At 35.7% G+C, this 17,907-nt stretch overlaps 1 protein-coding gene across 1 annotated transcript; it reads right to left on the bottom strand.

Moving 5' to 3' along the window:
* Positions 1-566: 566 nt before the first annotated feature.
* On the bottom strand, positions 567-17,359 carry LOC128553116 (tyrosine-protein phosphatase 10D-like; the record flags this gene model as incomplete). The annotated part of the gene is given in 12 exon segments (XM_053534230.1): positions 567-711; positions 5,033-5,187; positions 5,814-5,939; positions 6,847-6,981; positions 7,411-7,487; positions 8,073-8,163; positions 11,960-12,041; positions 12,353-12,427; positions 13,130-13,253; positions 13,863-13,936; positions 16,332-16,446; positions 17,319-17,359. Coding segments are annotated over 12 exon segments (1,240 nt in total), but the record flags the coding sequence as incomplete, so codon positions are not given.
* Positions 17,360-17,907: the final 548 nt, after the last annotated feature.

Here is a 17,907-nt window from a genome sequence, read left to right as displayed (position 1 = left end):
TACTGTTGCTGTAATTGATAACAGATTAAAACACATACTGTTGCTGTAACAATAGAAAACACATACTGTTTCTATAAGAGATAATAGAAAAACACATACTGTTGCTATAAGAGATAATAGATAACACATACTGTTGCTGTAATTGATAACAGATAAACACATACTGTTTCTATAAGAGATAATAAAAAAACACATACTGTTTCTGTAAGAGATAACAGAAAAAACACATACTGTTTCTATAAGAGATAATAGAAAAACACATACTGTTGCTATAAGAGATAACACATACTGTTGCTGTAATTGAAAACAGATAAGCACATACTGTCACCATGCTAAATTATCAAATCACAAATTGAAGGATACACATACTGTTATCAAACAAGATCGCATAAACACAGACAGACATAATAAAATCTATAGAGATGGTAAGTCATATATAATTCAGATTTTTTTATCCTAAATCAACTGTTGTTAATGTTTTCACTGGACTGTCAGGAAGGACCAGATGTTGCAAAATGCTATTATCACCTTTTCAGTTTTTCGAGACTAACTGTAAATATATGTACCTCTGTTTGCACCATGTGTTGTCTGTTCTCCCTCAGTTTGAGGACCAGATCAAATATGTCAATATTGACATCAAAGTCATGCTCGTTAATGAACTGCATCAGGTGATCTAACGCGATATACGTTCCTGTACGACCAACTCCAGCACTGAAACAGCATAGTGGAATAAATAAGAATGCTAAATAAGAAAATTAAAATTTGAGTCTTATTTAATCATTTTTCTATCGGCCTTTCGATACAGTTATTACTAGTTATTCAACTAAAACAAATACTTTGAAGCAGTCATTACCGATCAATATAAATGCCTACTAAAGTCAACCTGTAAGATAGTTTCATTTGTTTTATTCATGTATCTATAAAAGAAGTAACAAATACATTAAAACTAGACTATAAGCCATTACGAATTAATTGCTAGATTATCATCCCCGTTCTCTTCGTACTTTATGCCTTTTTTATTTTCTCAAAAATTAAGTGCTGGACTATTTTCTGATCAAGAAACTTTAGAAAAGACATCTGTCTTTACATTAGTGTTGCTGTTGTTCTATTATTTTAGAAATCTGAAACAGGCAAGCTTCATGTCTAAATTACATTTAGGCGTAAAAAAAAAATTGTTTTGTTTTTTGACTGGGGGAAAAACTGGGCTGTTACACCGGTATCCCGACCTACCCTAAATTTTTGTCCCGACCCTAAATGTTTTATGGCCTTGGAGGATAATTTTTTCAACTTTTTGACAGAAAGTTGTAAAACTGCACTTTTTATGCTTTAAACATGGTCAGTGATATTAGAAATCAACTTACTGATGCTCTAAAGGCATAACCCCCTCATCTGTATTCATTTTTTGACACAAAAATAATTTACAACAAGAGCTGTCTCTATAGGATGACATATGCCCCCGATGGCACTTTGAATGAGTAGTTATGGCCGATGTTAGAGTTTAGGACCTTTGACCTACGGGGCTGGGTCTTGCGCGCGACACGTCGTCTTACTGTGCCACACATTCATGCGTAGTTATTTTAAAATCCATGTATGAATGACAAAGATATGGACCGGACACGCCCATCAATGCACTATCATGAAAAATGACCTTTAACGTCTAAGTGTGACCTTGACCTTTGAGCTACGGACCTGGGTCTTGCGTGCGACACGTCGTCTTACTGTGGTACACATTCATGCCAAGTTATTTGAAAATCCATCCATCGATGACAAAGATATGGACCGGACACGCCCATCAATGCACTATCCTTTAATGTCTAAGTGTGATCTTGACCTTTGAGCTACGGACCTGGGTCTTGCGCGCGACACGTCGTCTTACTGTGGTACACATTCATGCCAAGTTATTTGAAAATCCATCCATCGATGACAAAGATATGGACCGGACACGCCTATCAATGCACTATCCTTTAATGTCTAAGTGTGACCTTGACCTTTGAGCTACGGACCTGGGTCTTGCGCGCGACACGTCGTCTTACTGTGGTACACATTCATGCCAAGTTATTTGAAAATCCATCCATTGATGACAAAGATATGGATCGGACACGAAAATTGCGGACAGACGGACAGACTGACAGACAGACAGACGGTTCAAAAACTATATGCCTCCCTTCGGGGGCATAAAAAGTCTCCCTTAATAAAAAAAAAATCCAAAAAAACAAATTTCCGACCTACCTACCCTAATTTTTTTTGAGCATGTTACTGAAAACAAAGATTTTTTTTAGGCCTTATTAAGCTATAATGCAAATAAAACTGCTGAAACTACAGCTATCACTAAAGGTGATGAATGTACTCCCTCCCCCGCATGCACTGACACAGTACATTGCAAACTGAAGCACACAAGATAACATAATTATGTGGACTGTATGTATATAGACTGTATGTATACAGTATAGTAACAAAAACAAAGTCCCATAACTATGCAGAATATTTATCTAAAAGAATGTAACATGCACTATGCACAACTAAGGTTGGTACTGATCACTTGTGTGAAGTTTCATTTAATTGTGTGCAAGGGTTTGGAAGATTAGGCACACACAAGATTGCATATGAAGACTGTATGTACATAGTATGTTAACAAGAAACAAAGTCCCATAACTCTGCAATTTATGTTGTTTAAAGAACGTTACATGCCCTGTGCACAACTACTGTTGTTACTGATCACTTGTGTGAAATTTCATTAAATTATGTCAAGGCGATGAGGAGAGATGGTGTGCACAAGATTGTGTCTATGTATACAGTATACTAACAACAAGAGATCACAGAGTGATCTTGGCGCCCACCAATGTGCCATTTTTGAGTGTTTCAAATTTCAAGACTTACTGACTAGCTCAAGGTCAAATTTCATTTCCGTACACAACACTTTGCATGTGGTCCAAATTCGAAAGCTGTAGCTTGAGAAATGTGAAAGTAGGTCACTAGATCAATTTCAAGGACGAAATGTGAAAGTAGGTCACTAGGTCAAAATCAAGGTCAAATTACACTTCAGAACACAAATTTATGCATGTCGTCCAAATTTAGAGCCTGTACCTTCAAAAATGTGAAAGTAGGTCACTAGGTCAATGTCAAGGTCAAAGTTTGTTTCGGTACACAATCCTATGCATGTGGTCTAAATTTGAAGCCTGTAGCTACAGAAATGTGAAAGTAGGTCACTAGGTCAATCTTAAGGTCAAAGTTCATTTCGGTACACAAAACTATGCAAGTGGTCCAAATTTGAAGGCTGTAGCTCGAGAAATGTGAAAGTAGGTCACTAGGTCAAAATCAAGGTCAAATTTTATTTCGGAACACAGAACTATGCATGTGTTCCAAATTTGAAGCCTGTACCTTCAAAAATGTGAAAGTAGGTCACTAGGTCAATGTAAAGGTCAAAGTTTGTTTCCGTACACAAAACTATGCATGTGGTCCAAATTTGAAGGCTGTAGCTTGAGAAATGTGAAAGTAGGTCAGTAGGTCAAAATCAAGGTCAAATTCCAATTCGGAACACAAAACTATGCATGTGGTCCAAATTTGAAGCCTGTACCTTCAAAAATGTGAAAGTAGGTCACTAGGTCAAAGTCAAGGTCAAAGTTTTTTTCAGTGCACAAAACTATGCACGTGGTCCAAATTTGAAGGCTGTAGCTACAGAAATGTGAAAGTAGGTCACTAGGTCAAAATAAAGGTCAACTCATGTCAAGGTTCATCTTGCCACTCAAAACCATACATGTGGTCCAAATTTGAATGTTGTAGGTTATTGACAAGAAGATTTTAAAATCTTTTCCCTATATAAGTCTATATGAACCATGTGACCCCCCAGGGCGGGGCCATATTTGACCCTAGGAGGATAATTTGAACAAACTTGGTAGAGAACCACTAGATGATGCTACATTACAAATGCCAAAGCCCTAGGCTTTGTGGTTTGGACAAGAAGATTTTCAACGTTTTTCCCTATGTAAGTCTATGTAAACCATGTGACCCCCGGGGCGGGGCCATATTTGACCCTAGGGGGATAATTTGAACAATCTTGGTAGAAGACCTCTAGATGATGTCATATACAAAATATCAAAGCCCTAGGCCCTGTGGTTTTGAACAAGAGGTTTTTCAAAGTTTTTCCCTATATAAGTGTATATAAACCATGTGACCCCCGGGGCGGGGCCATATTAGACCCCAAGGAAATATTTTGAATCATCTTGGTAGAGGACCACTAGATGATGCTTCATACCAAATATCAAAGCCCTAGGCTCTGTGGTTTTGGACAAGAAGATTTTCAAAGTTTTTCCCTATATAAATCTATGTAAATTATAGAAATAAACAAAGGGCCATAACTTACTAAAAAATTGTTGAACCAGTCTGATTTTCAGGGGGACACAACTAGGGTACCAATACATCATTCTGACAAAGTTTGGTCAAAATCCCCCAGGTAGTTTATGAGGAGATGCGATAACGAGAAATTGTTAACGGACGGAAGGACGGACGGACTGACGGACGGACGGACGGACGGAAGGACGACGGACCACGGACGCAGAGTGATTTGAATAGCCCACCATCTGATGATGGTGGGCTAAAAAACAAAGTCCCATAACTCTGCAATTTTTTTTTCTGAAAGAACCTAACATGCCCCATGCACAACTACTGTTGTTACTGATCACTTGTGTGAAATTTCATTAAATTGTATCAAGGGGATTAGGAGAGATGGTGTGCTCAAGATTGTGCCTATGTATATAGTATAGTAACAAAAAACAAAGTACCGTAACTCTGCAAATTTTTTTTCTGAAGAACCTAACATGCCCCATGCACAACTACTGTTGTTACTGATCACTTGTGTGAAGTTTAATTAAATTGTGCCAAGGGGATGAGGAGAGATGGTGCGCACAAGATTGTGTCTACGGACAGACAGACAACCTGAAACCAGTATACACCCCCGTTACAACTTTGTTGTCGGTGGGTACAATAAAAGTGCCATGAACACCAATCTACAGGGTAATAAAGCACAAAGCCATACCTGCAATGTATTATCATAGGTCCAGAGGTGTCAGGAGGCTGGACATGTTGTCTCACATGCTCGATGAAATCTAGAATAATGTCATGGTGAACATTGGCCTGGAAATCTAGCCAGCTCAGGAAATGGAAGTGCTTCACTACACGGGTTGTACTTCCCTGCAATAAACAGTTTAGTGTATACAGTCAAATATGTGTTAACCTTTACCCTTGTATATTTCTAAAGTTGACTGGTCTACCATTCAATTTAGGCAGCACAATTTATTATTCAAAGGGGTGTTCACTAAAAATTTACTGACCAGATAGTGAACAGTGCAGACCATAATCCGCCTGAACAGATGTGTAGGCATTGGTCACAAAGGAAAAATCACTTGCCACCAGCAAGCTAAAGATTTAACAGGCTGTCAAGGTAAATAACCATTTGGTTGTTTTAGTCAGGTGACTGTTTAACATAGCTGCAGACTTATTCAAGCCATTTTTCATTGTCATTCTTCTAAACTAATCTTACGAATAGAAATCAACAATCAGTCATGTTTATCAAGATTTTACATATAACAGAAGGGATCACATTTGACAGGCTTTCTACTCAGTTTTAATTGTATTTTGTGTCTGGATCAGGCACTGTTCCTTTATAAATTTATTGCAATATTTTCATAATTTTTTCAATGGATAAACCTAACAAACTACCTGTATCAGTCAAAGCATGATCTGAAATCACAATCAAAAAGATTTATACAGTGCCAAGTATGTCAATTTAAGTAGAAGTTATTTCACATTCTACTTACATTGGTTATCTTGAACATTCTGTAGTCATATGTACGGATGTTGGAGTATGATGTTATCTCAACAATGACATCTCCATATTGCTTTGGCTCTCCCACTTCGTCTGGCCAGTACTGCTCACATTTTATCTGTAAATGTAAAAATAAAGATAGTATTACCTAGTTAATACAAATTAAATAATATGAAATATAGTAATTTTCTATCATTTTGTAACTAGATAAGAAAGCCTAAAAAGTAAGAACTTCATACATTAACTAGTAATGGCAGTCTAGCTTTGATACAGACTGACTTTGTTATGCAGCAAATCCCAGTGCAATGACCCATGTACTGACACCACTCCTATACAAAACAAACTGTCAATAGATTTGAACTCATTACATATTTGATATTTTTCAGAAAAAAACTACAATACTGTGTCAACTTGTTAACTTTTAATTATTTACTTTGCAGAATTTATAAGCTTCAGATAATTAATGTCCCTGTTATACACAAACACAATAGCAAATTAATTAAATTATGAGAACAGGGCCAACATTTTCAGTACTTAAGGTCATAATTTTGACTGCAGAGACACAAAGGTAAATTAGAATGATGAAGCCCAAAGGGCAACAATGTAGAGTCAATAATTTGTTGACACCGCCTGGATGAATAAAACATTTCAGCCAATTAAAACAAGTTTCATTTCAATATCTTGACCTAAACTAAAGCTATTTAACAACAAGAACTATTACTATTAGTGACAAATGCCCCCGAAGCGTTCCCAAGAATGCTACAGTTGTCTGCACAAAATATGCCAAAATAGTTTAGGTATGAATCATTTTGTGACCTTGACCTTGACCTGAGAGTCCAGGGTCATAAGCACGACACACCTTCTCACTTGTGTCAAATTATTTTCAAATACCCCTATGAATATTGGAAGTAACAGCCCAGACAACCTTGGGCAATGGTTGAATAAGAAAACTGCTATGGAGACAAAGTCCTCTAAGTTATATCAGTTGTATAAAAATATTATCAGTATCAATCCTGCAATATCACCTTCTGTCCCTCCTTGCACAGTGTTAACATGACAACCACAGACACATTCTGTTCCCATGTCATTCTCCAGAAATCATCAATTGTTCCTGGAATGGGCCCTTGGCAACCAATATATTCCCGGGGTGAACTGTACCCCTGTAAAGAAACAAAAATAAATCACTCTTAAAGCCATTACAAATTAGTGCTTTGCATAGGGCTCTGGCAACCAATATACGTCCATGATGAATTACACTCATGTGAAGATAGACAGTAAAATATACAACATTGCAATACACACTTCAATCTTCAAAGCAGTGTCTCATCTAGAGAGACAGTATTATATATATATAAATATTGTCAACATTATCCTTTAACCCTTATCATGCTGGACACAATTTATTCTACCTATGCAAACAGTGTAGATAATGATCAGTCAGTATCCTTTGGTAAGCACCCCTTAAAACAGTTAATGGTACTGTCCAAATTGAAAGACGGACAAGTTCAATATAGAAATTTAACAGGGTAAGGGGTCAAACAAATTATGTGTGTATTACAAGTTGTCCGTAAATGACTGAATGCACTCACAGGAAGGTAGTTGGCATTGATGTAGTCAGAACTGTCGTCCTCTCCATTTGTACTTAACTTCACTCTTGTATGGTCAACTAGAAAATATCATATACAACATATCAGATATTTTTACAATATAGAGCACATTCTTAATATCCTTTGCTTATTTCCTTAATATTAAATCAACTGGAAAGGAAAACCCTGTTTTTTCAAGTATGTTTTACTGATACAAGGGCATTTCTAAAACAACTTCACTTTTAAAACTGAGATGAAAATTTTTGAATCATAAATCTAGCAATAAATGTCTCTACCAAAAGATGCATATACAACCATAGAAAATATGGATAAACATTTTTGTTACCTTAAAAACCATATAATTATTTAGATATAACAAAAAAATATAAATAACTTGCATATTCTTTACCTTGCCATATATCTTTAACCCTTATCATGTTGGACATGATTGATTTTGCTAATGAGACCAGTGTAGATCTTGATCAGCCTGCACATCCATGCAGTCTGATCAAGATCTGCTCTCTATGCCATTCAATCAGTATCTTTTTTGGTAAGCACCCCTCTTAACAATTAACGGTACTGTCCAAACTGAAAGATGGACCAGTCCATTATAGAAACTTAGCAGGGTAAGGGTTAATATTTCAATTAAGTGACCCTGAACTTACACGGTATGATGTTTATGTATCTGTTTCTCATTCTGTTCTCCTCCCTGTCAGCTGCCTCACATGCATGCTTAGGACTCAGCGTTTTCAAGTCCTGTAATTTATATACAGAAATAAACTTATTCCACTTCTGTTAATTCTGATAAGCTTATTTTGTATTATATCAATACAAGTAAGTCTTGCATAAATATAAATAGCCTACAGTAGTATTATTTCAATAGTATGTAGTACCAAACCACTTCTGCCAGGTATTTAATATATAACAATACCTCCCCCACCCCCACAAAAAATCAGCTCTCAAAGTGCTTAAAATGTTAACTGTAGCATTGAGTTGGTGTTGTTCTACATGTCTGAAAAACTGAGTGATGACATTACACTATTGAACTTAAAACATAGAATAAAGCCAAGATCCAGCAAACTGAAACGTAAATCAAACAACAAATAAATAGCAACATGTGTGTTAACCTATAAAACTGTCACTGTTTCTACCTTTCTAAAGATAAAATATATGATCAATTAAAATTGTATCCGCAGGACACAGATGCCCACACATACTGAGCTATCCTCTAAATAGCAAAGTTTTTAGTACAAATCATCTTCATATGAAGGATTTTCGACGAAAAGTTTGAAGCCAATTGTATTCAAATAAGGTTGTGAACCTGCACAACTTTGAATCTATATTAATTTTTCAAGAAGTCTATGAGGAGTTCAACACACCAAGTTTCTCCACTATGGCCTATTTTGTGAAATTAAGAAAGGGCCATACTTCTAGAAACTAGAATGTGTCTGTAGGACCAGCATCACAAACAAAAAATCCACTCTTTTGGCTATTTCAAGGGCCATAACTCTGTAATAAGCGCTAAGATTCTCAAGTAGAATGCCAAGTGTGCAAGGTCACATTATGATAAAGACTCAAGCAAGGTTTCATGAATTTACATCCAATACTTTTTGAGCTAGGCACATAGTTAAGTGAAAATGTGCATTTTTTTTACTATTTCAGGGGCCATGACTTTAAAAATAGGGGGTGGAGCCAGCCAAAAACGGTGTGCAAGTTTATATCATGATAAAGACTCATGCAAGTTTTCAACCATTTATATTAAATACTTTTTGAGTTAGGTGCGTCACAAGGTGAAAATGTGCATTTTTGAATATTTCAGGTGCCAAAACTCTGAAAATAGGGGGCAGAGGCAGACAAAAAATAGGAGATGCGCAAATTCATATCATGATAAAGACTCATGCAAGGTTTAATCAATTTATATGCAATATTTTCTGAGTTAGGCGCATCACAAGGTGAAAATGTGCATTTTTGACTATTTCAGGGGCCATAACTCTGGAAATATGGGGCAAACCCAGATGAAAAATAGAAGGTGCGCAAGTTTATATCATGATAAAGACTCATGCAAGGTTTAATAAATTTATATGAAATACTTTTTGAGCTAGGCGCGTCACAAGGTGAAAATGTGCATTTTTGACTATTTCAGAAGCCAAAACTCTGAAAACAGGATGGCGGACCCAAATGAAAAATAGGAGGTGCTCAAGTTCATATCATGATTAAGACTCCTGCAAGGTTTCATGAATCTATAGCAAATACCTTTTGAGCTAGGCGTGTCACAGGGTGAAAATGTGCATTTTTTACTATTTCAGGGGCCATAACTCTGAAAATAGGGGGGCAGAGCCAGACGAAAAATAAGAGGTGCACAAGGTCATATCATGATAAAGACTCATGCAAGGTTTCATCAATTTATATAAAATACTTTTTGAGCTAGGCATGTCACAAACTTTGGACGGATGGGCGGACAAGACCAAATCTATATGCCCCCCCATGAGGGGGGAGGGGCACAAAAATAACAAATCAGGGTAACAGTGTTGGAGGAGTTGGACATGCAAGATTTAAGAACGTATGGATGACTGTTCGAATGTATGGACAGCACCAACACTGCATGCCCTACACATAAATATGGGGACATAAAAATTTTGACGTATTATGAAAAAAAAATATATCATAAAACCAGTCTGAAATTTGTGGATCTCTTTAATCATCTCAAAAACAAGCATTCAGACCTACATATTCATTTCAACAAATGAACTAGAATGTGTCTGTAGGACACAGGGTGTGCCCCCCACTGGTACATTTGTCACAAATAAGGGGAAATCATTCAAATGTTTGCAGTCTTATTGGGGTATAGCCTCAAAAAAAAAAAAAAAAATTATGAAATGGATTCATTATTCTATACCATATACTTTTTGACTTATGAGCATCACAAAGAAAAAATCCATTATTTTGGCCATTTCAAGGGCCATAACTCTGTAATAAACGCTAAGATTCTCAAGAAGAATGCCAAGTGTGCAAGGTCACATTATGATAAATACTCAAGCAAGCTTTCATGAATTTACATTAAATACTTTTTGAGTGAGGCACATAATTAGGTGAAAATGTGCATTTTTTGACTATTTCAGGGGGCATAACTCTGGAAATAGGGGGCAGACCCAGATGAAAAATAGGAAGTGCGCAAGTTCATATCATGATCAAGATTCATGCAAGGTTTCATTAATTTATGTCAAATACTTTTTGAGCTAGGCGCGTCACAAGGTGAAAATGTGCATTTTTGACTATTTCAGGGGCCATAACTCTAGAAATAGGGGGCGGACCCAGATGAAAAATAGGAGGTGCGCAAGTTCATATCATGATTAAGACTCATTTAAGGTTTTATGAATCTATATCAAATACTTTTTGAGCTAGGCGTGTCACAAGGTGAAAATGCGCATTTTTGACTATTTCAGGGGCCATAACTCTAAAAATAGGGGGCGGACCCAGACGAGAAATAGGAGTTGCGCAAGTTCATACCATGATAAATACTCATGCAAGGTTTCATCAATTTATATCACATACTTTTTGAGCCAGGCATGTCACAAGGTGAAAATGTGCATTTTTGACTATTTCAGGGGCCATAACTCTAGAAATAGGGGGCGGACCCAGATGAAAAATAGAAGGTGCCCAAGTTCATATCATGATTAAGACTCATGCAAGGTTTCATGAATCTATATCAAATAATTTTTGAGCTAGGCGTGTCACAAGGTGAAAATGTGCATTTTTGACTATTTCAGGGGCCATAACTCTAAAATTAGGGAGCGGAGCCAGACGAAAAATAGAAGGTGCGCAAGTTCATATCATGATAAAGTCTCACGCAAGGTTTCATTAATTTATATCAAACACTTTTTGAGCTAGGCATGTCACGAACTTCGGACGGACACACGGACAAGAGCAAATCTATATGTCCCCAACACTCATGGGGGGGGGGGGGGGGGGGCACAAAAACAAATATGTCGATTTACACCTGTGAAAACTTTTATTAAAGTCCACAAGACAGAATTTTTTTTTTAAATGCCAAAATGTTATCAAAATTGTAATTTTCCCACAGACTCCCATTATGAAAACTTCATTGAGGTACAATTTTTTCTGATCAAACTAGCAAAGAATTAAGCACATAACCCTATCTGTTTCATTGACCTAATTCTCTTAGACTGTGAAATGTCACTTTTACCTTTAGCCTGCTGGCGGCAAGTGGTTCTGCTTTTGTTACCAGTGCAGACAAAGATCAGCCTGCAGGCTGATCAAGATCTGGACTGTTTGCTATTCAGTCAATTAATTTTCAATAAACAAACCTTTGAACAATAAATGGTATTGCCCTAACTGAATGTGGACCAGTCATTTTAGAAATTTAGAAGGGATAAATTTTACTTCTGGAGTAAAGTCTAGAAAGAGATACTTGTAAAATATAAATGTGTCATGAAACATTACCAAATACAAGGAACAGAACATTTATTTTTAAATTTATCTATCATTGAGACGATGTCAAGCTTCTGTTTGTTTCACTTTTGAGAACATTTACCTCATATTCGGCCGAGAAGAGCAGGTTGCTGTCTTTGTGCATCTTGTTTACATATTCTTCTATCTCATTCAAAAGGATAGGTCTGAAAAAGTAGGAAATATAAAACAAAATTAAAAAAAACGGCTTTTCACTGTTGTACTATCAAAATGACATCATTAAGACTTACAAAGTAACTGCAAAGCGCCTCAACTAAAATTAGAAAGCTTGTAATTATACTTAATAAAATACATTTTTCTCAAAATTAAGACAATTAATGGCTAATTTAGTTCTTGTTTTCTAATAAAACATTTTCTTGGACAGAACAAAGCTCAAATGAAAATAAAACTATTAAGCAGACAATATTTTTGATTACATGGTCCATATACTACTAAAAGCATCACAGTGCATGTGTACCTTTTCCTCTGAATTTTAGCAACAGCAGGGTCAATTGTAGTGAAGTCTTCATCATCACTCTCTGATACAGGTTTCCTAAATTACAAACATTGTAAGTACTGTAAAATCATAAATATTCATGGAGGGTCTATTTTTTACTTGAGTCAATCCACAAAATAAAATCCCAACAAACCAGTACAACTCTTATTCATTTGTTATGGTAAAAATAAAATCCACAAATTCAAATTCCCAGGAAATAGCTTTGTCTCAAATCACAAAATTTTGTGTTCACAAAATCTATTGATTCTACAGTATACACGGAGCAAAATGACAATTTACAATAAAGGAGAATGATGAAATATTTTCAATTACAAACTAGGGCTGCTTTTGAGAAACTCTTCAAAAAGGAGGTACTCTATTATGGGCCTAATACCTTAAGAGTGCAGACAAGATTTGTGATAGACAGACAAACTGACAGACACACACATACACAGACAGGAGAAAATCAATACATTTTCCACAGCACAGTGTGGTAGGAGACATATCTTGTAGATGATTCAAATTTAAATAAACTAAAAAACTGCATTAATAAACAAAATACTAAACATTTTTAAAGAAGTCTAGCGCTAATAATGGATAAATCTGCAAGACAATATATTTCTAACTAATATGGTGAAGCAGTAAGAAAAATGGTGTACATTATTAAAATGACTATATAGGCAGTAGAGTACAGTTTTATAACAGACAATCTTAAAAAGCACCTGCCATATATTTTTGGAAGTACTGTTATTGACTTACATTTTGCCAGGTCCACTTTTCCTCCTCCTTAACAGTATAAAACCAACCACTGCACCGATAAGAACCACCACACCCACAGCAACCACTATACCAATTATCATCAGGTTATTGTCCTCATCTGGCACTATAATAGTACATGTTATCTTCAAACATCATCACTATAAGTTAATGAAAATTGGCCCTGTTGAATCTAAGCTGTAATCACTGATACTGGCAATTATATTATTATCTAAAAGCTGCTGACAGTTAAAACAAGTTTTACTCACAGTAGATATGAATGGTGAAAACGTAAGACTTTGTTCATATTGTTGAATAAAATGATACAAAGTAAACCTCTGTTACAGTAATAGTTCTATCAAATTGCATTTATCTGCAGAAATTGTATGTGGATGACATTGCTGTGCAGGCCAGATTGCTCCTATTCTGAAGTTAAAAGCCTCCATTACAGTCATATTTTTTTCATTTGGCAACAGATTTTGTACATGTAAATGAAAATGAACAACAACATAGTAATGCAAGTAAAGTTGTCTGTAAAATATGTAGAAATTACATAATTGTATGCATTAGTCATACACTGCAAATTTAAATTTGATATACAATAGGTGCATTTGAGCTTGGTTTCATATAATAATTATTATACTATCAATAATGAAAGCTAGTTTTTCTATAAAATTTTCCTTTCAGACGTTCTAGAGGTATGCTCCATTAAAACTTATTTACAATGAAAACCTACCTGCAAGTGTAATAAAAGGCCCATATGGCTGGCTTATTAGACATCCTCCATTTGTACATGCTACCGCAAAAAGCCTAAAATATAAATCAAAGTGTTTGTTCATGGATTCATATTGGCTGACACTGTCTTAACTTTGACATGTATGGTCAATTCTAGTCATACAGAGTTCATTTTTCTAAACAGTATAACGGTACCTCAGTGTCACTATATGTTTTTCTTCACTTATGAAATAATATATAGCAAAACCATGTTTAAACGCTATTTATACGTGATGGGCAGTTATACGTCAGCATAATAATTTCAGGAAGGCACATCCTGAGTGAAATTATTTTGAACAACGTATAACCGTCCGAGTGTGTTTATATAGCACTGAAACACAGATCTGCTACAATTTGCTTCAATTCTAATGTATCTTTTATCGTATAATTTAGATCAAATATGATAGAGCTGTTTCGTTGCGCATGCATGGTGCTGAATGGTAGGCCATCACGCTCCTTCGTTTATACAAGTTAGAACCAGAAATGGTAATATGCTTTATGGAAGTGTTCAGTTTGGGCAAAAATAATGGCGAAGTAATAAACCAACACAATATGTGTGTAAATAAATTAAGACAGTTGTGCAATGTGACATTTTGTTTTAAACATGCCAGTAAGGTATCTGATCCAAAAATTAATAATTAATAATATTTCAATGCCTGGTGACTATATTTTTGTGGTATCATTTGAAAGAGTTGTATCTGCTTAACAATAATTAGTAATTAAGATGACCATAACAATATGCACAAATCACTACAGTAATGTTTTTTGACTGCAAAATGTTAAATCTTACACTGTAATAACAGGATTTCGATTGAAGTCTATAAATTAAAAAGATAAAAATTCTATAACATAGTTTTTGTCATGTAATTTATATTTTCTTTTTCAGGCAAACTTAAAAACAAGAAAGTACATACAATTATTTCCAAAGCAATGGCCCTTGAATAAGTCAAAACTTTGAATCCTGACAGTGTCTGCTAAACTGCTGTAATACTTTGTCACGGAAAAAAGCCAAACTGAGTTAAAATGTATAGTTAGATTAATTAGTGTCTCCTGTGTAACAGCCTCTCAAGTAATCAAAATTGTGACAGTGTACTAGAGAAACTTTTTTTTAATTTCAAGCAGACTTAATCAGAAGCTGTTTCAAAATCAATTATACAACAAGGTCTTTACTGAGCTGAAACAATTTACCCTCAATTATGGCCATTGAATAAGTCACAACTGTGACACCTTACTGTGCCTTTCATTAACTGCTGGAGTACTTTTCTTTGGACTAAACTAAACAAATACAGAAGGTGCATCACTTTAAATTCTAAGTTAAGTTTGATAATCACAAACACTCTGGAGCAGAATCTCTCAAGTTTATAAATGAATCAATTTCAAATGGCACTGCATCAACTGAAAGTACAGCAAAAGTGCCAGACTGTCACAATATACGTGTGTCATCGAACCTGGCCTAATTCAAGGGGCATAATACATAATGCCTGGGGCAGTTTGGGTGGTTATCATACTTGGCCCAGACATAATGCCCAAAAACATTGTCAGCAAGTCTGGTGAAGGTCATATAAAAACTGTTAAACTTAAGAGTGCGAAGAAGGCTAAATTCGCAGTTTTTCAAGTAATTCAAGGGCCATAATCTAGGAGTGCCTTCGGCGATGTAGCTTTTTATCAAACTTGGCCAAGATATTATGCCCACAAACATTGTCAGCAAGTTTAATGAAGATCGGATGAAAACTGGTCCGACTTAGAGAGCGGACATGCTTTGGACGCTGACTGCCCGCCTGCCGCCACGTGTGTTCACATAATACATCCCGCTCTTTCAGAGATGGGCATATAAAAAGGGCCATAATTCTAAAGAAATACATATCAGAGTTATGGTTTTTTGCCTGCATAATCACCTACTAAAACCAGTGTGCAAAGTTTCAAAGCTGAAGCTCTTAAAAGCTTTTGAGAGAAGCTGGACCTAAACAAAAGTTCTAACTAAAAAACTCAAATTTTCTAAGTACAAAAAGGGCCATAACTTTGACAAAATGCATATCAGAGTTATAGGTCTTGGCCTACTAAATCATCTAATGATAACAAACAAGTGAGCACAGTTTCAAAGATGTAGCTCTTATGGTTTGTTGAGAAAAGGTGGACCTAAAAAAATTTTTTAACCAACGCTGACAATCAAGTGATGACAATACCTGAGATTTTTTTCAAAAACCAGACAAGCTAAAACGAGCTATCTACCATGATTATTTCAGTAGGTCTGTAATTCCGAAGATTTTTGTGAAGTTTCAACTAAATACATGTAATGGTTACTGAGATCTTGCACACAAAACTTCAATCAAGGCGTGACACAGTCTGACTATAATGCCCATTTGAGTAGAACAGATCTCACTATTTATCTAACAGCTGAGCTATAAGTGTGTATCATCTATGTTAGACCTACATGTATCTTGTATCTGGGTGTAGTGGTCCATTGCAGTACTCATCTGTGTTGACACTTGCACAATTTTCACTACCCACAGTATATTCTAGATTTGTTACATCACGCTTTCTTCTGGCTAGTAAAATAAATTGATAAAAAGCAGGATAAAATAAATGGTAAATGGCTAAATCATGTGACTATGAGATATTTTTACTTACTGTGAACTGTAACAAAGTAACACATAGGAGCAGAGTATGGATGTGTGTGGTTTTTTTCTAAAAGGTATTTGTACAAATAACAAAACAAAATATAAGCAATAAACTACAAACTTGTGTATACATAATAAATTTGACTGAAACTATTTTTTCAATTTTGTAATTTTATACAGGAAATTTAACATAAAGTCCAAAGTAAGGAGTTTGATCTTCTACTGGGAGGAAGTGTTTCCATCTCAATTTTTTCAAAGTTTCAACAATTTTTTTCTACTTCATCAGTAAGTCAACAAGGCAGTTTGAAAGACAGCTAAATCCCCCGCCACTGGTATGGATAGTGAAAGGGTAAACCTTTACCCTTGAGCTGTGACACTGACCTTGAACTGACATGGTTGACCCATGAATTCTGCACATCGTCTAGATGAGGTGACCCAAGTTTCATGAAAATCCTTCAAGGGGTTTAGAAGATACAAAGCTCAAACTGTTGACCTTGAGTTGTGACCTTGACCTTGAACTGACAAGGCTGACTCATGGGTTCTGCACATGGTCTTGATGAGGTGATCATTTTAACCCAAGTTTCATGAAAATCCTTCAATGGGTTTAGGGGATAAAGAGCGGACAAAAAATGTTACAGTAGGACAGAAGATGGAAGGACAGAGGGAGACCATTCCTATAATGCCCCACCGCTTGTGGCTGGGATTAACAAATATATGAAATGAAAAAAAAATAGCTCTATCAGAAAAAACACAGCATATCAGACACACTAAATTTATGAATAGGTTATTTTTATGCTTACCATTAGGCCCAGCAGATTTGGCTTTAATTACCTCAAGCCAATCTTTACCAGTTGCTCTGTATGTTCCCTTTGATGCTTCATTCCAGGTGTCCATATTGTTAAAGTATGACAGATTATTTATATCTGGAGAAATAATGATATTAGAGAGGTTTCCATTTCAGTATTTGCACAGGTTATCCCTATACAAAATAATAAATCATCATGGAAATTTAAATCAACTAGAGCAGCTTTTTAGAAAAGTACATGTCTCCCACAACTGCCTAATCATCTGAATAGTAAGTCTGTCTTTATATACTGTTTACTCACAGAAAATATACCTTTGATAGTTTTGGAGTAAGTGTAGAAGTAAGTGTTGGACAGACACACAAGCAGGAGTAAATCAATATTCTCCCACACCACTGTGTGATGGGAGACACAACTACCTGCTACAGGTAAATCTACATATATAACAAGACAGTCTGAAAGACAACTATATCTGCCACCACTGTTATGGAAAATTGCTCAAACCTTTGACCTTGAATTGTGACCTTGATCTTGAGCAGACATGGCTGACTCATAAGTTCTGCATATTTCTCTTGATAAGGTGATC

Source organism: Mercenaria mercenaria, unplaced genomic scaffold, assembly GCF_021730395.1.
Source record: "Mercenaria mercenaria strain notata unplaced genomic scaffold, MADL_Memer_1 contig_3500, whole genome shotgun sequence".
Classification (NCBI taxonomy): domain Eukaryota; kingdom Metazoa; phylum Mollusca; class Bivalvia; order Venerida; family Veneridae; genus Mercenaria; species Mercenaria mercenaria.
The sequence above is the reverse complement of the archived record's forward strand: the minus strand, read 5'-3'. Positions and strand labels throughout refer to the sequence as shown.